Source organism: Nycticebus coucang, chromosome 8, assembly GCF_027406575.1.
Source record: "Nycticebus coucang isolate mNycCou1 chromosome 8, mNycCou1.pri, whole genome shotgun sequence".
In the NCBI taxonomy this organism is placed as follows: domain Eukaryota; kingdom Metazoa; phylum Chordata; class Mammalia; order Primates; family Lorisidae; genus Nycticebus; species Nycticebus coucang.
In genome coordinates, this window is record NC_069787.1 from 4,214,971 (window position 1) to 4,237,273 (window position 22,303).

At 50.2% G+C, this 22,303-nt stretch overlaps 1 protein-coding gene across 2 annotated transcripts in view; it reads left to right on the forward strand.

Moving 5' to 3' along the window:
* FBLN2 (fibulin 2) overlaps nt 1–22,303 on the forward strand; it is a 77,297-nt gene that overhangs the window by 29,933 nt on the left and 25,061 nt on the right. For both annotated transcript variants that reach the window (XM_053598890.1, XM_053598891.1), the window contains exons 3-4: nt 19,013–19,124; nt 20,202–20,331. In XM_053598890.1, the coding sequence (XP_053454865.1) occupies nt 19,013–19,124; nt 20,202–20,331 (242 nt within the window). The remainder of the gene's footprint in view (nt 1–19,012; nt 19,125–20,201; nt 20,332–22,303) is intronic.

Here is a 22,303-nt window from a genome sequence, read left to right on the forward strand (position 1 = left end):
GTTGGTGCATTCACAGCTGTACCCGTGTGAGGGTCTGAGACCAGGCTCAGCCTGCAGTGGGTTTCTTTATCTTGATTTTTAAACTGTTTCTTCTTTTCTTTACAAATAGCTTTATTGAGCTATTATTTACATCCATAAAGTTCCTCCCATTTAAAGTGGTTTTTAGTATATTCACTGAGTTGTGCAAACATCACCTAACGCTAATTTCAGAACATTTTCATCACGGGCAAAAGAAGCCCCACATCCGTAGCATCAGTTTCCATCCCCTCCGCCAGCACTCTACTACTCTGCCTTTTGTCTGCCGATGTGCATATTCTGGATATTCCTGGAATAACCGGAAATCACGCATTACCTGGTCTTTGCGTGCGACTGCCTTCTTTCCCTTAGCGTGGTGTCTTCAACGGTTATCCATGTGGTAGGGATCCTGTGTCAGTACGTCATTTCTTTTTATGGCTGACTAATATTCCATGGTATGGATACAAGATATTATTTTTATCCATGCATTTGTTGATGGACAGGGTGTTTTCAACTTTTAGCTATTATGAATAATGGTGCTATAAATATTCATTGGTACACATTTTTGTATGGACACATGTTTTCATTTTTATCTTGGGGCTATGCCTAGGAGTGGAATGGCTGGGTCATCTGGTAACGCCATGTTTAACTGTTAGACAGACTACCAGATTGTTTTCCAAGGCGACAGCACCATCTTACAATCTCACCAGAAATGCCCAAGGGTTCCAATTTCTCTCCATCTTTGCCAACACCTCTTATCGCAATCATCGTAGCGGGTGTGAAATAGTATCTCATTGTGGTTTTGGGTTGTGTTTCCGTGATGACAAATGATACCAAGCCCAGTTGCGTGAGATTACTTTAGAAAATTCTATATTCACAAGTGCACATTCCATCAGCTGTCAAAGTGATGACATCATCACAGTGTCGCGTAGTCTCTGGAAAATTCCACTGTACACTGCGCTCACTCTGGGAGAGAGGGGTGAAGAAGGCACCCAGTGTCCTTTGACCTCATGGATTTCTGAAAGGGTCTCGAGAACCCTCTGGGGGTTCTCCACACTTGAAAACCACTAGTCAGTGCAAGTGCAAGCACGTAGGTGTGTGCATGTATTTCTCACAAGGACTAACGTATGCACACCGTTCTGTTCTGTGCTTGTTTCAATTAACGGCATATCTTGGGGCTTTTCCCTGTCACTACTTGGAAAGTTCCCTTACTGTCTGTGACAGCTGTGCTCTGCTGTCTGCACATCCCAACTTTTATTTATTTACTTATTAGAAACGAGGTCTGACTATGTGGTCCAGGCTCGTCTCGAACTCTTGACCTCAAGTGATCCTCCCACCTGAGCCTCCCAAGGGTCCCAGGTTTCAGATGTGAGTCTGTCTTCCTGTATCAGGCATTTTATTAATGGCTGTTCAAGTCCTTTTGCCACTGACCCTTTCCAATCCAATTTTTCCACCACCCAGAGCTCTTATTATTTATTTTGGGTGGAAAAGAGGTTGGTGGGTTACCCTGTAATTATCTCGGTTTTATTTATTTAAGGCTACATAAAATAAAGCGTTTTGCCCCGCATAGGACTGGAAAGGGTTAAGAAGCGATGCTGCCGTGAGCATCTCTGCACCCTGCCCTGGTCCAGAGTCTTGGGGTCAGTTGTGTATCTGCATTTCCCTTTGTTTCCCCTTGGTAAACCATTCACTGACGTGTAACCAGCAGACCCCATCAGAAGCATCCACGTCAATAATACTGACTATTCACAAGTAAACACGCCTGTAGAGCCAGCACTCAGATCACAAATAGCATGGCCAACCCTAGGAAACCCTCTTTGTGCCCCGTCCCTGGGAACCACGTCTCCTTTGACTTCTAAAGCAGGGTTTTTTTTTTTTTTTTGTAGAGACAGAGTCTCACTTTATGGCCCTCGGTAGAGTGCCGTGGCCTCACACGGCTCACAGCAACCTCCAACTCCTGGGCTTAAGTGATTCTCTTGCCTCAGCCTCCCAAGTAGCTGGGACTACAGGCACCCGCCACAACGCCTAGCTATTTAAAGCAGGGTTTAATCTTTCTGCTCTGAGACTTTTGTAATTGGAACTAGACAGCATGTTCTTTTGGAGTTTCACTGTTTTCACTCAGCACAGTGCCCCTGAGGCTTGTCCTGTTGTCTGTCAGGAGTCGGTCCTCTTTGTCGCTGAACAGTTCTCTGTTGTAAGGATCAGCCCTCCTTTGGTTGTTCATTCTCCCTCTGGGGGCACTGGGGGCACTTCCCGGGTGGGGCTGTGCGTTGCCTACTGGTCCTTTGGTTCTCACTCGTGTGTGTTTCTGCTCAGAAGGGCAGGCTGCTGTGTGCTCAGCTTTAAGCAGATACAGGATGTATTTTTTTTTTTTTTTTTTTTGTAGAGACAGAGTCTCACTTTATGGCCCTGGGTAGAGTGCCGTGGCCTCACACAGCTCACAGCAACCTCCAACTCCTGGGCTTCAGTGATTCTCTTGCCTCAGCCTCCCGAGTAGCTGGGACTACAGGCACCCGCCACCATGCCCGGCTATTTTTTGGTTGCAGTTTGGCCGGGGCCGGGTTTGAACCTGCCACCCTCGGTATATGGGGCCGGCACCTTAACGACTGAGCCACAGGCGCCGCCCCAGGATGTATTTTTATAACTCTGGTAGATAGTGTTCCTCTCTGTATACCTTGGAGGGTGTACGGATTTTACCCTCACCTGCAGCACATGAGGATGCTTCTCTCTCCATTTTCTTCATGCAACAGATATGTATCACGTGCCTCCCCCACTGTTGCAGGGGCTGGGGAGACAGCAGGGGGAAAAATATAGCAGATCCCTTTTCCTCATGGAGCTGCCCGTCTGGAGAGGAGCACACAGCCAATAAAATGAACACATAAAATCTGTGGTATGTTAGATGGTGAAAAGTGCTAAGGAGGAAATTACGCTGTGAAATCTTCTGAACTTTGCCGATCTGAGAGGTGGAAAACAGCATCTAGGGTGGTTTTAGTTTGCACACATGTTTGCTCTTCCCCTGCCTTGACCAAGGGCTCTGCAGCAAGTCTCACTGGTCACTCTCCCACCGGCACTGCTGCTGGGATAAATTATCTATTGCCACAGTAATGCAAGTGGCAAACAACTGCAGAACCTCTGTAGCACACACAGTAAACATTTATGATTGTTCCCAGGTGCACCAGTCAGCTGGGCAGTCCTGGCCACCTGGGCAGTCCTGGCCACCTGGGCCAGATGTGGCTGCGTCAGCAGGGCTCCGGCACGTGTCTGTGCTCAGCTGGAAGCTCCACTGGGGCTGGCTGGTTGAGGATGGTCTCAGCCACGCTGACTCACTCTTTAAGTCGTCTCTCCTGCGCTTGTTTTCACTGGCCTTCAGACGGGGGGGGCGTAAGTGGCAGGGGAGCATGAGAGTGATTGGGGAGTTTAACACAAGCAGGTACGAAATTTGAAACAAGCCAGTGCAAAACCTGTTCACCCCAGGAGGTGTTATGTTAGAAGCCTGCTGGTCTTGAGGCCAGGTATGACTTTGGGGAAAGAGCTGTCTGGCCTCAAGCAGAGGGCCAGGTCATCTAAGTTAGATAGCCCAACACACAGTGGAGGCTGATGCAGCGGATTTGCTATGAACTTTGATACTTGCTATCCTGTGGCGAGTGTCAGTTTTGTAGGACTCAAAACAGCTTAATGCCTTGAAGATCAGGGGACTGAATCTCTGTAGACGTTTCAGGAGGCTTTTTGTTAATGTTAGGATGATGAATCCCCCAATGAAGAGACCAACAATGGCCTAAAAGCTGATTCAGAGCCATTGTCGCCATTGTTGGGGGGTACGTGGGTAAACCGATCAAACATTTTGCCTGGAGTTGGTGTGGGGATGTTAATAGACTTCGGTAAGGTTCGAAGGTGTGTACCTGTTCGGCCAAGGCTCTCAAATCTCTTTGTATCTGGCTGGAGGTATTTTGTACACGCCGCAGGTTGTTTCTGAGATGGCATAGACCCCTCCTCACCAGGCCAAAAGATAATCTAGCGTGGGTGAGTGTCTCATACCACTGGGGCCAGAAATTCATGAGATTGCTCCACTGGGCTGAGGCTGTGCTGTGGTAGGTTTGTGTGCTCTGCTAGAGGTGGAGAGATTTGAGGTGGTCTGTGTGAGCCACTGTCCCTTTGTTAGGGTGGTATCTATGAAGGTTCCTGCTAATGAGACTAATAATCCCAATCCCAAGAGTATGGGCCCGAGGATGGCTCACCTCACCTGGGGGCATGTGGCCAGCCGAGGGAGAAGAAGGGGTTCTGCCAGGGGGTAATGACTGAACCGGGGGGCCCAGGGAACAGGAGGACAGCTGGGTGCTTCTCTTGCAGGTAGCTTGGCAGGGCCTTGGGGGGTGGAAAGTGCACTCACTGAGGCCTCCACTTGGAACCCCGCAGTAAAAATCAAAGGTGCTTCCCAGGGCATAGTGCTTAGTTGGATTTTTGGCTGTGAAGCCAGGAACTTTAGTCCATTGCTGATTTATCTGTATGGTTCCACGCAGCGAGGTTGGGTGGGTATGTGGGCCATAAGTGATTCGTGCCAGCATGTGATGGTACCAGGGTGGTCCCAAAGGCCATGCCAGAGCCACTGGAGGAAGAACGATTCGGATGGAATGCTAGTGGGGTGTCCAGGCACAGAGAAGCATGGGGAAGGGGGTATAATAATTAAAATGGGTGGAGTTAAGTCTGTTAGTGGGTTAGGCCGGCAGACCAGGTAGAGTCTGGAGAGGGAGTATAGCAGGCCCAGCCTTGTCTGTGTCACATGGCCTGGGCTCCAGGCTCGGCCCATTTAATGAAGATACTGCCTTTGTCAGTGGATGGCAGAGGCAGAAGGCGGGGCATTTGGTGGCATTTGCCTGGTTGGAGGTAGTTGGGAGAAAAGTGGTGTTGTGGGGGGAGGAAGGATGTGTTCCGAGTGGAGGAGAGAAATGGAGTGGAGAAGAATGTGGTGGGTGGAGGGGCGGTGGTGAGAGAATAACTATCTCAACAGAAGTTGAGAAGGCGCTGGCCCAAAGGGACACAGGTGTCAGCCCAGCTCCCTGCGGTTGGTGTGGTCAGACAGGGAATGACTAAGTTAGCTGGGGCCCCAGAGAGGTTTGGGGTAAGCACACACACTTAACTGGACAGAGATGATAATGGCAGGGGGGAGTGGCCTGGCAGGTGTCCTAAGGCTGACAGATTCAGTGCTGCAAACAGCAGGTAAGCCAAGGAATTTGGGGGAAACAAAGCATGTGTTCAGCAAAGTGCCATTTCAAAGGTCATTGTCATCAGAGAGCTCAGAGAGGCAGGTTTATGTTCTGCAGCCAGATCCTCAAGGGTTTGTTAGTCATTGGTGTCTCGTCTTTCTGGACACCTTGGAGGCCAAGAGTCTAATCATAGGAGCGGAGTTGCCCACGTTGTCTCAGGTGGGGAGGATACATCAGAGGTCAGGTGGTGGGTGTCCCTCCTAGGTGACTGTCCAAGCTGAAAGGAGTTGTGGCCCCCAGGGAGCCCTGGCCCTTATATGTCTGATGCCATGTGGAGTGTGACTTTACATTTATTAGCCCTCTTGCTGGTTTTACGGATATCTGATATCTCCTTGGGGATCTGTGGGGTGCATCTTGCAAAGGACTGTGCTCCCTCTGGGTCTGCTGAGCTGCAGTCCCACCCGTAGTGTATTCCTGGGTTAAGATGAGGTTGTTTAGATTTTTCTTACAATCTAGGCTTTGCAGCATAAGAATGTTTGCAGCATCACTAGTATGCAAGGAATTTAGCCAGCCTGGTATGAAAGAGGGACATCCTGTGGGCCCGTCTCCATTGTAAGTGTAAGTTCAGCAGTACTGGGCGACTGTGTGTGGTGTAGGTGTTGTTTCTAAGACAGTCGTCCCTGGTGGAGGACCCAGGCTACGTGGCAGGCTGGGTGTAGCCCCTCAAGGAGTGCCTCCCTTCCAGCAAGGGCTTTGCCCTCACCCAAGTGTGCAATTTCTAATTAATTCCATCTGGTTGCAGCAAGAATCCACAGTCGGGGTCAGGTACTAGAGCTCTGCTGCTAGCCCCATGATCCAAAGGGCACATAACGCAGCAAATAAGTCCCAACCAAAGAGAATATTGACACTTTCCTGTGGGAGGTGCCATGTGGACGTTTATTTGTGGTTGAACTGCCTGTTGGCCTGTCCATCCATCCATCCATCCTAAATTCTTTGAGTTGCCTCTTCCAGGAAGATCCCTGGGCCCTTTAAATAATGACTGGATGTCACAAGCAACCACCAAGTATGGATTTTCCTTTCCTCTCTTGGTGAGCCACATGGTGCTACTTATAAGTCCTGGGACAATTATTTCCATCTCCAAGAGTGATTTAAAAGAGGAAATTAGTAACCAGCCTTACTTGTATCCCAAGTAAACTATGAGAATGGGGGATGGGGCAGCTTCTGACCTGATACAGTCTGAATAAGTGCGATCTCACAATAGCACGGGCGTCTGGTCTGGTGGGCACTCTGTTTTCAATGGGTCATATTTCACATCCTTCCCTATCTGGTTGCCAATGATAAGTCATTGAAATTGGAAATTGTAATGAAAGAACTTTCATCCCAAGAGGTGATAGGTGACGTGTGTTTTGTCTCCCTGAACATGGAAGGAGGTGGGTTTGTCACAAATGGCCCGTAAAGGCAGGGATGGGGGCCTGTAGAAAATTGGCATGGAGGTAGACATGCCTGAGGGCCTAGAGGTTAATCAAATTAGAATTTGTGGCAGGAATTTGGTCCACTTAGTAGACCATTTGCCTTCTATCAGTTTTTGAAGGCATTCTTTTAAAATCCCATCGTGGGTAGGCTTAATGAACGTTCTAAAGGATAGTGTGTGATAAGGACCATTGTTGAAGGGCATTAGCAGTAAAGTGGGTGCCTTGGTCTGAGTCACCTGTGTCTGGTGGACCAAAGGCACCAAAATACAGTGAGTGAGGAATTGTATTACTAGATCTGTGGTGGCTGTTTGGGTCTGAGTGGCTGTGAGTCCCTTCCCACAGGGGCCTCTGCCTGGATGTGGCTCAGTGTGAGTAATTATTGGGCCCAGCTCCGATCCCAGATCTATGCATCTATAGATGCATAAAACATCTCTGGATTTCCTACTTGGCTCCTGATAAAAAGTTCTCCAGCTTGGAGCCTGGCTGTGCCCCTCGCTGGCTGTGTGGCATTAGGCAAATTGCCTAATTGCTCTGGGCCTTGTTTTCTGGTCTGTAAAAAGACATTGCGGACAGCTCCTTCCAAGAACAGCATCCTCTAGTGGAAGAAAGCCTATCTCAGGCACTGGGTATTGGGATCTGTCACATAGTGGGGCTGCACCTGCAGCCAGGATGCTGTGACTCTAGCCCTGAGGGCTCTGCTGGGAGATGGCCTCTGAGTTCTGGAAAGCATCCTGTTTACACACCTGGGCTAAGGCTGCAGCTTTCCTGCGGCTGAATAAGTTCTGGGGGCCATGGCCGCCTGAGCCCTGAGCCTTCCAGGATCTTGGATGACTGAGTGGACCTAAACTTAGGATCTGTGCTGTGGCCTCCCTGATGGCAGTGTTGGCACCCTCTGCCCACCAGCACCTCCTTTAGGCCGGGCTTGTGGGGCCTCTGGGTCCTGTGGCATCTGGGTCTTTGAGCAGAAGCTTCTGGCTGAGGTCAGACCCACTTGTTGGTCTCCATCTGGGAAAGTGGGCTTGGGACTGGAGTCATGCTGAAGGTGAGCCTGCCTTGACCCTCAGAGAGTGAATCCTAGTCTCTGCTGCTCCTGGCTGGGTGACCTCAGGGAAGTGAATCACCCTCTCTGAGGTTCAGTGTCTACATCTGTCAGATGAGGGGAGTGATCTCAGGGTTGCTGAGAGGAGCAGGCGGGATAATATCAGCCAATGCAGAGCGGCCGCTCAGGGCCTCCTCTACCGGAGGGTCATTGCACTCTGGGGGTGCCATGAGGGGGATGGATTTGTGTTTTGTTTAAGTGAACAGATGTGTGTCTTTTTTAGCGGCCAGAGCTGTCCCCTCTGGAGAAAAAGCAAAGGGGCCAGGCCTGGTGAGACTGGGTGGGGGGCATTCAGTGGCTGCTCACTCCCTGCTCCCCACTCCTGTGGTATGTCATTCCAGCTGCCTCCAGATGCGTACAGAGTGTTCCTCACTGACTGTTTCCTCCCCACACTATGTTCTCTTTTCGGCCCCCACCAAGTGCATCAGCACACGCCCCAGTCTCTCCTTCAGCCACACAGCCTGTTGGTGAGGCCACGTCCAGGGACGGAAGGGCCACACTCCTCCATGGAGCCTGTACGTGGGGGCCCTCTTCCTCCTCACCCTGACCGGGTTATGTCAGTGGTGCAGGTATTATCTGCCGGGCGCCGTGTTCACCCCTGGCCGTGTGTGGGTCCATTAAGTCTCATGACACCACTATGGGTGGGGGCGGGGGATGATGCTGTCATTTGCCCACTTTATAGATGAGGCCATTGAGGCCCAAGGACGTTAAATGTGTTGTCCAAGGTCCCTGAAGTCAATGAAACCGGGATGTTTGCCAACCACTAACTCTGCCTTAGCACCAGGCATTTCCGCCTCTCTAAGTGTGCCCAGTTGCTGGATGTGAGTAGTTATTTCCCTGTTGTTGGCAGACCAGGGTTTCAGGGCTGCTCTGGATAACTGGCTCTTGAGGGGTAAAGCCAGGCTGGCAGACCTTGAGCTCCAGCCCCCAAGCTTCCTTTCTGGCACAGTGTTAGGGAAACTGGGATTCTCTGGGATCCATATGCTGAAGGGTGGGAGATGCTGTCAGCTATATGCTAACAGAGGAGCATCCTCCCAATCTGGCGCAGGGAGCAAACCTGCCTGGGCACAGAGGCCCCAGAACCCGAGAGAGAGATTGAAGTTGTCTGGCTTCTGGTCACACACTCTTGCCTGCCCCGTGCACCCATTCTTGACACATTTATGGGCTACATAGTTTGAACCAGGCTTTGCTGGGTGCCAGGAGTTCAGTGGGAACAGAAAGGTGAAGATCTTCCCCAGGATGATCTGTTATGACTCTGCAGACTGACAGCCACCTTTGGAATGCACTTGGCGGGGAAGCAAACCCAGGTGCCTGCAAGGTGAAACAGTTTTTAGGGAGGACCCACTGGGTTGGTGGGGACTGTGGGGACCAGATCCCCAAGCTTTGAACACGGTAGGAGCTGCTGCCTACCTCCCATTGTTACCCTGGGGCTGTGGAGGCCCAGTGTGACCCACGAGTTTGAATTTTCTAAAAGACGCCTGGGGCCTGGGGTTTTATGTAACAACTCTCAATTTATAAATATTGGCAAATTTGTCTTCTGATTATTTGTGGCTCGTATTAGTTTACTTTTGCAACCATTTATTTAGCTTACAATTCTGTGAGTTGGCAGCTGGGCTGGGTTCTGCTAGGCCAGGTGTGGCTGATGTCAGCTGGGCTTGCTGGCGTGTCGTCTGCTGGTGGCCTGGCTGGGGGCTGGCTTGTACTGGATGGTCTTCCGACACAAAATAAAGTGTTCAAGTCATATAATCTGCAATAGTATCAAAAAACATCAAGTAGCTAGGTGATCTAATTAAAGATATGTCAGAGCTCTGCACTAAAAGTTACAAAATATTGCAATTCTCAATTTGAGGAGCTGCAAGGGACTGTGGCTGTTTTTGCAGTTATGCAGATTTTTAACTTGAGTTGAACAGTCACTTTTGAAGTGTTGGATCCTTATGGAAGTCCTATACATGTCACCTTAACCAGGTGTGGCTTCACATTGTGTTAGGGAACCGATGGGAATATTTTCAAGCCAGTTTTAGGCAGATACCAGGCTGGGCTTTGGGTCTAAGCAGAGCTGCATTCTAATCTTGGTTCAGTTTGGAGGGTGATAATTATCCCTAACTTGCAGAGCTGTTGGGAGAATTAAGTGGAGCAACATTTTGAAAATCTCATCACAGCCCACTGTAAGGACTGGCAACCTCAGAAGCGTCCCAGTTTTAACCCAGTGTACCCCCACTTGCTCTGCCTTACACTGTAAGCTTTTGCAACACTCAGCTTACTTTCGTCTTGGAGTGGAGCTGAGCTGCCGTTGACAAGCAAATTTATAGACCTTTAAGTGAATATTTTCCCATTTCTTTTTGGTGGTTGTCTTTTTGGATTTTGGAGCCATTATATTTTCTCCACCAGGGCCAGGGGTCATACAGTTTTGGAAGCTTTTGGAAAACTTGTAAGCCCCAGGTGGGTATGTGGGGTGCCAGCAGGCTAAGTGAAACCCACCCTCCTTGGGCATTTGGGGGCTGTGTTCAGATAATGTGGTCACTGAACTGTTGTCCAGACTATAACTCACCTGGGCCTGCTGGGAGTGGAGTGGGGCAGAGTCTAAGTAAGTCTAACTTAGTTGAGTCTAAGTCTTACGGGATGTGATCTGTTTCTCTCTGCACTCAAACCTTACTTGTCACCATTCCTGGACTCAGACCTGCAACTTGGGTGCTCCTGGCTCCTGTCGGGGAGTGGGGTCCCCCTCACAAAGTAAGCTGCTGTTCAGAGCCTGGCTGACCTTGGGTACATCACTCTGTTCTCTGGGTGGTGGTTGCTACCAAAGCAATCCTGGCTCTTTAGGCTCTGGTGGGAGGGGCCGTCCTAATCCCCAGCTTGGGCCAGGCAATGGCTCTCATCTGGGGGCTGGGCATCTCAGTCAGGCTGGGTTCCAGGTAGTGCTCAGCAGAGGAGTCAGGGTGACCCCAGAACCCAGGCCCCCCAGCTCCACGTCCTTTGCAGGGCAGGGTGCAGGTGAGAGCCCACTGTGACAGGGGGCTTGGAGAAGGGGCTGGAGGTGTAGCAGGGAGGGCCTGCTTTCCTTGGAAGAACTAGTGCAGACCGGGGGACTTGAATGGTCCCCTCCCCTGCCGCCCCTTCTTCTTTCCTCCCTTGGAAGCTCTGCTCAGGAGCCTGCACTCAGCTCACGATGGGGCAGAGCCCTGTGCTGCCTCTGAGCAGTGCGTGTGGTGTGTGAAACAGGGCTGCAGATGGGACCCTCCCAGAGCTGAGGGAAGATACGACCGGTGTACAGTGGACCCAGCACATAGGTCAGGAGTGGCCAGGCGCCTCCCCGAGGCCAGGCTCAGCAGTGGGTGCCAGGTGCTGAAGACACCTGCCTGTGGCTGCCCCTTCTGGGGTGGTGGTGGGAAGGCGGCTTCTCTCAGGGGCTGAAGTGGGGGGACTCAGCTGCTCCTGCCCTGTCTGTGATCCTGGGGTAGGAAGGCAGAGCCCGGCTGCAGAGCCCTTCCTCTTCCTCCACTTTCCAGTCCTCATAAATAGATTCAGAACACCTTCCCAGGGCCCGCGGTCGCCCTCCCCCACACTTCCCAGGGGAGCACCAGGGCTGCAGCATTCTCTGCACTGTTTGCTCAGGCCCCACAAACATCCTGTCCAAACAGGGGTTAGGAGAAGATGGCCCCATCATCACGCTTCTGCCAGGTAGAGCATAGAGGCTTCTCTGCAGCATTTCCAAAGCCAGAATTCTTTAGGACTTTCATGTCAGGGAATGGGGACTGTCTAGAGGGGTCATGACCTCTGGGCTGGCTTTTCCAGGCACCCATTGTCCTGTGATCAAAGGAGGTTAGAATCACCGGAATCTCATAACCTTTTTATAGCAGAACTTTTCTTGAATGGGTAATACCTGCCTATGAGCAGGAACAAATACCAAATACAAAAGGGGGTAAACAGTGCTGCGTTGGTTTCCTTTCTTTCCTCCCCAAGACAAGCACTCTTATCAGTTTTTTGAGTATCTTTCCAGAAGTACTCCAGGCATGTCCCTGTATGTCTTGAAAAAGACCAGTGGCAGGTTATGGCAGACAGTATTCAGCATGGATCCTTTAAAAAATACTCTTCCCAATACACACAGATGTTGTTTCACGTAAGTGCGCACAGGGCTTGCAGGAGATTAGAGGGATGAGGCAGCAGGCAGTCCCTGCCCTGAGCGGAGATTGGGTTGTTTCTGGTTCTTTGCTGTCACAGATGTGGCTGCAGCACACAGCTGTGACACTCTTGTTTGTGTTTATGAGGGTGTCTCCCAGCAGATTAGGTTCTAGAAAGGGGACATGCTGGTCACAATATTTTTTCAGGTTAATGTGAGGGTAAAACAACCAAGTGACAGTATTTGTGTTTGTTAGGTAGAGTCCCTATTGTAGCTGTGTTCTGCACCCAAAAGGTGTGCCATGCACCCTTACATCATGCCCATTCAGTGGGAGCGCACCAGTCCCTTCCCCTCCTCTCCCTGTCCCTCCCCCATTCCCCCTCCCCCCAACTTGAATTGAGCATTTCCCTTACGTGGGCGTGTGTTAGATTGTCTGCTGGCTTCATATTAGTATTTAGTACATTGGATATTTGGTTTTCTGTACTGTGATACTCTACCAAGGAGAATGCGTTTCAACTTAATCCAGGTAAATACAAAAGATGGGGCCATCTCTGCTGGGCCTCTGTTTGCACAGGATATTTGTGGAGCCTGAGCTTTTTTTCTTTATATTTTTATTTTTTATTAAATTATAGCTGTGTACATTGATATGATCATGGGGCATCATACACTAGTTTCATAGACCAGTTGACACATTTTCATCACACTGGTTAACATAGCCTTCCTGGCAATTTCTTAGTTATTGTGCTAAGACATTTATATTCCACATTTACTAAGTTTCACATGTACCCTTGTAAGATGCACCGCCAGTGTATTCTCACCAATCCTCTTCCCTCTGCCTCCCTCCCCTCCTCCCTCCTCTCTCCCCTATAGTTAGGTTATAACTGGGTTATAGCTTTCATGTGAAAGCCCTAAATTAGTTTCATAGTAGGGCTGAGTACATTGGATACTTTTTCTTCCATTCTTGAGATACTTTACTAAGAAGAATATGTTCCAGCTCCATCTACGTAAACATAAAGGAGGTAAAGTCTCCATCTTTCTTTAAGGCCTGAGCTTTTATTCAAAGAATTTAAAAAAAATTTTTTTGAGACAGGGTCTCACTCCATTGCCCTGGGTAGAGTGCTGGGGCATCGTAGGTTACAGCAACTTCAAACTCCTGAGATCAAACCATCCTCTTGCCTCAGCTTCTTGAGTAGCTGGGACTACAGGCACCTGCCTCTATGCCCAGCTAGCTTTTGCATTTTTAGTAGAGACGGGGCCTTGCTCTTGCTCAGTCTGGTCTTGAACTCCTGAGCTCAGGCCATTCACCCGCCTCAGCCTCCTAGAGTGCTAGGATTGCAGGCGTGCTCCATGTGCCTGGCCCTTGGTCACAGGTTTTTTTACACTGAAGTGCATAATTTGATATTTCCCACTTTTGGTTGTGCCAATCAGTGACATTCGGCACATTGACATCATGGCACGGCCGTCACTGCTGTCCATCCATGGAATCTTTCCACCTTCCTTAACTGAAACTCTGTCCCCATTAAACACTAACCCCTGTCCTCCCCGCCAGCCCCGGGTGACCCCATTTCACTTTTCCGTGTCTGCGAATTGACTGTGACGTCAGGGCCCTTGTCAGGCGGAATTGTGATACTTTATCCTTGTGTGTCTAGCTGTTTCACTGGGCTGGGTCCTGTTCTTAAGACCTTTTAAGCCTTAGTCTTTGTCTTAGACTTTTCTAGTCAGACTCCCTTTTTCAGTTCTGTTTACGTTGTGCTGAGTTTTGGGGAGTGGAAGAGTATTCAGGGCTTGTGTGAGCAGTTCAGAGAGCATCAAAGTGGGCAGGAAGACAGAAACTGGGGCCGCCACTGCCCCTCAGCTCCACGGTGACCGCCACCCCGGCATCCTAAGTTCCTTCCTTTTCTTTTTTTTTTTTTTGTAGAGACAGAGTTTGACTTTATGGCCCTCAGTAGAGTGCTGTGGCCTCACACAGCTCACAGCAACCTCCAACTCCTGGGCTGAAGCGATTCTCTTGCCTCAGCCTCCCAAGTAGCTGGGACTACAGGTGCCCACCACAACACCCACCTATTTTTTTTTTTGGTTGCAGTTCAGCCGGGGCCGGGTTCGAACCTGCCACCCTTGGTATATGGGGCCGGCGCCTTACCGACTGAGCCACAGGCGCCGCCCTTCCTTTTCTTTGGAGTTTTACCACCCTGACAGTCTGGCCTTGCCGTGTTCTGTTTCTGAACTCCATGCGAAGGGAATTGAGCATGTTCTGTGACTCGGTCTTTCCCCTTCACTGTGTCGTGTGAGTCACAGGTGTTGGTGCTCATGGTGGCAGGGCAGTGGTGTATGGACCCTTCTCCTGGTGATAGGCACTTGGAGGCCACCGGAGACTGCGGGAGGGAGCGTGTGTGCTTCTCTTCAGCATGTACCTAGGAATAGAACTTTGGGGAGTGGGTGTGTCTCCTGCCTGATCAGACAGTAAGTGGTACCATCTGGGTGATGTGTTGGAGGAGGACAGACAGGAGACAGGAAGGCCAGGAGGTGGTGACAGAGGGAGGGGAGGGGTGGGTGGGTTGGGAAGCACTGTGGAGGTGGCCTCATGGGGGATGCACTGGAGAAGGGAGACAGGGCATGAGGAGTTGACCCAGGAGGGTCCTGACCATGTTGACACTGGGAAGATCTGGGAGGGGGTGGCTTGGGAAAAATCAGGAGCTGAATGGATTTCGACTATGGGAATATGCCAGGGAGACATTGAGCGGTTGTTCCTTAGGCAGCTGTGTGCACATGTACAAGACAGGTGAGGACAAGGTGAGGGTGGTCCTGGAAGCTCAGAGATGAGGGGATCAGCCAGGATGTGCTGTGGTAGGGATGAGAAGTGGACCAGGGCTGACACTGTACAAGGCTGATGCCTGGGGAAGGAGACCCAGAGGAGAAGGCCTTGGGTGGGATCATGGAGGGGTGGGAAGGGGCAGGCGAGAGCTGCCTATCTTACTGGGCATTGTGTGGCTCTGCTCTGTTTTGGATGGTATCTGGTAATGCCATGTTTGACTCCGTACCCGTTTCTTCTGCTGCAAGTGAGTGGCCCTCCCAGCATCAAGATCCCAGCTCCTGAGCACCTTTGTTTGAAAAAGAGGGAAGCTGGGGTGGGGATAACCAGGAGAGAATGGCAGAAAACCAGCCAGCTGCAGGCTGAAATCTGGCATCTGTTCAAGGAGGGGCAAGAATAGAGTGTCATTCAGCTTACATGACAGCAGAGCTGACTCTCAGGCTGGCGATGGACAGAGTCACAGAGATGACCTTCAGAATCAGCTGCATCAAGTTGCCTGTGTGACAGACATGGGGAAGCTGAGGCCTGGAGGCAGGGAGGGAAGAGGGGAAACTGAGGCTTAGAGCTTCTAATTCCCCACCTCATCTGTAAAACAGGAGTAACAGCATCACTCTTAACTGTGAGGACCGTGCCTTGCTCTTGGCTAGGACTTGCTATGTTTCTGCTGTTACTGTTATCCTGATCCAGCACCTCTCTCCTGCCGCCTGTTAGAGTCTCCTAAGCTTGTAAGGCAATCTAGGAAAAAGTTTAGGGAGGAAAGAAAAGTCCTATAAACAAAAGAATACTGTGAGTCTGAACTGTGCAGAAAAGGGACAAACTTCCCTGGTGGAGTGAACTCCCCATTACCAGAAGTATTCAAGTAAGGGCCGACTCCTACATGCCCAGGGTATAACAAGAGGGGGTGAAGCATCACTCTGAGGGGCCACAGGGACTGTAGTCCTGACAGTGGCGTCCAGGTGGGAGGAGGCAGGGCTTGATCTGGCACCCAGCGCCTTGTTCCCTGGGCCAGGCGTATCTGTGCAGTTCCATTCAGGCGCTGAGCTCTGGGTCCTGCCTCTGAAACAGCGGTTCTCAGATGCCCAGCCTCTCATCGGATATCCTCCGGTGTGCCAGGGGCTGGGAGGATTTGGTTGTGAACAAGGTAGGTAAGAGCCATACCCCAGTGGACCTGACATTGCAGAGGAGGGAATAGGTAACTGAAAAAGTAAACAAGAGGGTCTCACCTAGCATTGGCTGCTGAGAGGAGATTTGAAAGTGAGCGATACCACGAGAGACTAACCGGGGCGTGCTGGTGTCTGTCTTTTGCCCTACAGATATTTTGTACTTTTATGTAGTCTGTGATATTAAGGTTTTTGGTTTTGTGTGTGGATTTTATTTCTGAAGGAGACGGTCTTTATCCTAATGTTTTTTCTTAGCGCTTCTTCTAACATTGATTTTGGAGTTTATTTTTGTGTATGGTGTGAAGTGGGTCCCAACGCGTTTATTATTTCAGGTTAAATCCTTTCCCTGTTGGGTTTGGGTGCTACTAGTACCTGTACTCAATTCCCAATGTGCATAATTGTGTTTCTGAACTCTGTTCTGTTTCATTGATCCCCTTGTTTCTTTGTTTTGACTGTTAGAACTTGAAAGTGTATTTGGATGCGGTTAGAGAAAGGCCTGCCTTCTTCCTTCCTTTTCAGAAATTTTCTTGGGTAAACATTTCTTTTGGGGGGTGAATTTTAGATTCAGCTTGACAAATCTGTGACAATTGTGTCTTTGCTTTGATGGAGATTGCATTGAAGTTGTAGATTAAGTTGAAGAGAATATATATATATATATATATATTTTTTTTTTTGAGACAGAGTCTCACTATGTTGCCCTCAGTAGAGTGCTCTGGCGTCACAGCTCACAGCAGCCTCAAACTCTTGCGCTTAAGCGATTCTCTTGCCTTAGCCTCTCAAGTAGCTGGGACTACAGGCACCTGCCACACCGCCTGGCTATTTTTTGTTGCAGTTGCCATTGTTGTTTGGCTGTCCCGGGCCAGGTTTGAATCCACCACCTTCCATGTATATGGCTGGTGCCGTCACCACTGAGCTGTGGGCACCGAGCCAGAATGGATATTTTTAAGGTATTGAATCTCCCATGCAGACACACGGTGTGTATTTCAAATTCAGTATACTGTTGTGTCCATCAGACCATTAAGTTTTGTCTTCTTGTGGATTGCACATGTTTATTGTAGATTTATGTCTAGGTTTATTTTTGTTTTGAATGGGATTTTTTTCTACTAACTTTCCTGTTCAGTTGTTACTAGTGTGCAGGAAAGTCACTAATTTAAGTGTGTTTGTTTTGTTTTTGACCATCGTATGAATTGTTAGTAAGTGTTGATTTTAATACCTTGTTAGTTTTGATTTCCTTGGATTTTCTAGGAAGAAGAAACCATAACATCTGCAAATAGTGACAGTTTCTCCTTCCTATGGTTTCTTCTGACCTTTTTTCTTACTTTACTGCATTTGCTGGCATCTCCAGGACAATGCCCAGCAGCGGCATTGCCAGTGGGCATTTTTTGTCAGGTTAATGTCTTCCGTGGGGGATGTGCCTAACGTTTCTTCTTTGAGGGTGATGTTTGCCGCTTGTTTCTGGTCGACATTGGATTTCAAGAACTCTTTTCACCAGGCACACTGCTGGTGCCTCAGAGAAGAACAGTAACAGGTTGTTATTGAAGCTCATTTCCCCTGTTTTACAGAAAGGAATGGAGGTGGGTGACTTGCCATGCCCACCAGTGGGCAAAGCCCACAATCCTTAGCGGGCTCTTGCTATTGTGGGCGTGGTGCAAGTGATGTCCCTTGGGGCATATCTGTTCCTCACCCCGCCGGGTTACCTCAGGTGCTCAGGGGCATGCAGAGGTCCTGGTGGGCTTCAGCCCCTGCGCAGCCATTCAGTCTTCAGACAGACAGGGACCCTGGGACTTTAGGGAGGAGAAACGCTGTCTGTAGATGCAGGCCCTGGAAGCCTTGGGATTCCTTCTGTTCCCTGCTGCTCCTTGGCAGGTATGTCCAGGCATTCAGTAAGAGCTTGACTTAGGAGTGTCATGTTCAGACCTCAGGGGCAAATGCTTGGGTTAGTTAGACTTCTCCTTTCCTGGCGAAGCTCTTATTACCATCTTTGCAAGTCCCCCTCTTTTTTTACATCCGTCCTTTATTTCCTTTCATCCTCTTATGCCCTTCCCATCTACCATCCCATCCTACTGACATTTCTCTTCTATCTAATCGGCATTGGGTTTTTGGTCTTTGCCTGTTCTTGTACAATATACACCATATTGTTATTTTGTGTGCAATAGTTCAGATTCGTGTAATGGATCACGTTTGGTTTCTTCCTTTCCTCCTCTCAGCGCTATGTTCTGAGTTCTTCCACCTTGCTGTGTGTTCTTGTGTCCAGCTCTGAGTTGCTGTGTCCACATGTCCAGCTCATGTTGCTGTGTGTACATCTAGTCGTCGTGTCTGACAGGTGGAGTCCTCCATGTAGGATGACCCTGAATTTTCCTTACCTGCTCCCTCAGTGATAGACACCCGGGCTGCCCTGAGCCTTTCCACAAGTTCACATGGGCCTGGGCATCCTGGTACTGGCTCTGTTATGGACCAGGAGTAGAACCCGTGGGTCCTACATGATGCGCACCCTGAACCGTGGAGATGGGGCCATGCCGCTGTCCAGGCTGGCCACACCAGTCTTCACTCCCACCCCTGACACAAGGGTCCCCACTCTTGTCTGGCGTTTCTCACTCTGTCTCATTTTTCCAGTTTAGTAGGTATGCTACCTAGGAGTTCTTTTTCATTGTTGTTAATTTTCAAGAGTTTATTATACGTATTTAATAGACGGCACGTCCTTGTCAGTGTAAAGACATTCTAGCCATGGCTCCTAATCTGTCAGCAATCTCTTATATTGGTGCATGGAGTTCTTTGTTATACAGAAAATTTAAATTTTGAAGCATCAGGTTCATCAATTTCCTTAACCTGGAGTCTGTGCTCTTTAGTTTTAGGAAGTTCTTCCCAAGATGTGACTTCTCTTATTCTTTCCGGTCACAAATCCATTGACCTTTGAGCAATAGGAGGATCAGGGTGCTGACCCACCCATGTAGTCAAAAGTCTACATGTAACTTCTGATTCCCCTAAAACTTAACTACTAACTGTATACTGTTGACTGGAAGCCTTACCAATAACATAAGCAGTTGATCGACACACCGGGGCATCTCCTAGGTGACCCTAGACACCTTGGAACCACTGGCCTCCTCTGGGTGGTGACTGTGCTTCGTGTTGCCAACCATAGGCTCCACCAAGGACCTCATCGAGACGTGCTGCGCAGCAGGGCAACAGTGGGCCATTGACAATGATGAGTGCCTGGAAATCTCTGAGAGTGGCACTGAGGGCGACGTCTGCAGGTAGGGCGGGACCCTGGAGCCGGCAGATTACCCATGCGCCTGCTCCAAATCCTTGGAGCTCGTGCCTTGGGCCTTGGGCCCAGGTAGCTTGGGTGGAGTGTGTGTTTCCGGGCTTCCCGGGGTCTGGATGTGGCTGCTGTGGACCATCTGGCCAGGCTCTCTCTAGGGATGGATGGTCTAAGACTGGTGTCCCCAGGGCTGGCCCCTTGCTGTCCTCCTCTGTTGTCTGTGCTTACTGTTTCTTAATTACTTATCCCCTTTGCCAGGCTTAGGAGGGATCTTGGTCAGCTGTTCACCCCTTCTTTAATCCTGGGATACCATCTCATCCAGCCTGCTCATTTTTCCAGAGTATGAGGATGAGGTTCAGAGAGATGACGTGATTCACCCACAGCCACGCAGCTCACTGGCAGAATGGCTGGGATCAGAGCCCATGTTCCCCAGTGTCCATCCCACGCTATCCCCTTTAGAAAAATTGTATTCTAACTTTGTTCCTTTCCTTTCCCTTCTGCCATCCCACTAGTTTGGGGATACTTAGGCATTAGAGCAGGCTCCACTCAGACCCCTGGAGTTTTGGGCTAATCAGCCCTACTGTGTGCTGGCATCCCTCTTGTAATGAGTGCTCACCACTTGATGAACAACCAGTTCTACCACTGGGAGTTCTCGTCGAGACAGGCCCCTCCTGAGGTGGTGCTGGACCCTGACCCCCATGACCCTCACCGTCCTGTCCTGGCTCTGCCCTCTGCTACTGACTCAGCAGCCACCTCTGGCCCAGGGCAACCCTAGGGAAATTGGCAAGCAATGACCAGGGGTCTGGAGGCTGTTCTCCTCCAGGCCGACCATCCAGCCTTTTCTGGGATTGAGTGCCCCTTTCCATGCCTTGGTGGGGGGCTCCAAAGCTAGACCCTCTTCCTCACAGCCTGGCAGGACCCAGGTCTGAGGATTCTTGGTTCAGCCAAAAGACAAAAACCATGTGACTTGGCAGGGCTTATACCAGCTGGTCACCAGAGCTGGCCTCCACTCGCTGAGGACCTTTGGGGAGGGCAGGTGCCCGGGGCTGAGGTGTGCCCTCTCTTTCAGGACAGCCCAGAGGCACTGTTGTGTCTCCTACTTGAAGGAGAAAAGCTGCATGGCTGGTGTCCTGGGAGCGAAGGAGGGCGAGGCCTGTGGGGCCGAAGACAACGACACCTGCGGTGTTTCCCTGTACAAGGCAAGCCCCACCTGCTCATTCACAGTGAGATGGGGGTGGGCAGGCTGGCCGGCAACTGAAGGTCCTGGAGCTCTGAGGGGTTGGGCTCCCCTGTGGGACTCCTGGTGGGGACTGATACACCTGGGGTTGAGGTGGGAACTCTTCATCTGCACGTCAGAAGTCATCAGTAGTTATTATATGGATTGATTTATTCACAGAGTATTTTTTGAGCACCAGCATGTGCTCTGGGTCCCACTTTAGGTGTCAGGGATATAAGCAGTGGGTAACACAGGTGACAGTCCCCACCCTTGAGGAGCTTCCTTTCTAGTCAGGAAGAGAGAAGATCAAGATGAATGTGTTAATGTTGGGTTAGCAGGTGACTCTGCTAGGGAAGAAAAACCAGAGGGAGGGGATGAGCAGCGTCAGGGTCGGGAGTGCTGGAGTTTCTGCTGACAGGGGCTGGGGTTGGCCTCCCTGAGAAGGGACATTTGTGCAAAGCCCTGGTGGATGCTGAGCCAGGAGTGGTCTGCAGGAAACTCTGCAGGAACACTTCCAGGCAAGGAACAGCAAATGGAAAGGCCCGTAGGTAAGTGCCTGCTTGGCATGTTTGAGGGCTGGGTGGTGGGGGGACTGTGTGTCTGGGGTAGAGTCAGTGGGGCTGGAGCAGCTGGAGCTGAGGCCAGAGAGGTGATGGAGCAGAGCTTGTCCATCATCGGGAGGCTTGACTCTGAGTGAGGCGGATGTCAGAGAGAATTTTGTAGGGCCATTAGGGGATGGTCATTGAAGCCGGTTCTCCTGTGTGGGCAGTGGGATCAGGACAGGGTAAAATCCAGAGGCTGGAGCATGTAGGGATGGGGGATGTAGTCCACTAGGCCCCGTAGCAGTGGGCACAGGCCACCCAGAGTCCTTGGCTGGAATATGAAAGACTGTAAATGTTTCTCTGAGAATGCTGGTCTCTAAGTGGAGAGTCCACGGGGCCTGGGAGGGACTTACACAAGGAGACCAGTTTGTGTGCTAGAGCTCATGCTGGCCTCTGGGGCCAGGGCTAGGGCCAGGGCCAAGACACAGTCATGCGGGTACTGCGTCTGTTGCGCCGTCACCTTTGGCTGCACTGGAGTTCCAGGCAGAGACAGGAAGCGGGCACAGGAGAGTGTCCCTTCCTGTACATGTAAATTATTTATGAAATTATTTATGATTATGGTAAAATACACATGATGAAATTGACCACCGTAACCGTTTTCGGTGCACAGTTCAGGGGCTTTAGCGCCCTCACATTGTTGCACGACCATCACCACTGTCCACTTCGGAGCTGTTTTATCTTCCTAGACTGAAACTCTGTCCCCATCAAGTACCACCTCCTCATTCCCTCCTCCCCTCAGCCCCCAGCGACTACCATTCTCCTTTCTGTCTGTAGGAATCTGACTACTCTAGGGACCTCATTTATGTGGAATTGTAAAGTATTTGTCCTTTTGTATCTGGCTTATTTCCCTTAGCACAGTGTCCTCCAGTTTCATCCAGTAGCATGTGTCAGAATTTCCTTTCTTTTTAAGGCTGTATAATGTTCCATGGTATGGACAGACCACATTTGTTTATCCATTCATCATCATAGGCTCTAGGTTGCTTTCACCTTTTGGCTATTGTGAATAATGCTGCTATGAACCTGACGATAAGAAAATCCCCTCTTTGAGGGCTGTCTCTGCCTCTGCTTAGATCTCATTGGCTAGAACTTCGGCTGTTGGCCACGCCCAGCTGCAAGGCAGACTGGGAAATGTAGTCTATTTCCTGGGGTCCAGCGCCCCATTGAAAATGAGGAAGAAGGGAAAACAAGTGCAGGGAGAGCTGGCTGTGTGAAGCAGTAGAGGGTGCGGGCAGTTTCAGGAAACTGTAAGGTGGAACTGAGGGTGGGACAGTTTCAGGGAACATTGCAGAAGGGGCCTCATCCCATCCGGGAGCGGAGGGGAGGAGTTGAATTAGCTTACCGTGTCTCAAGCCT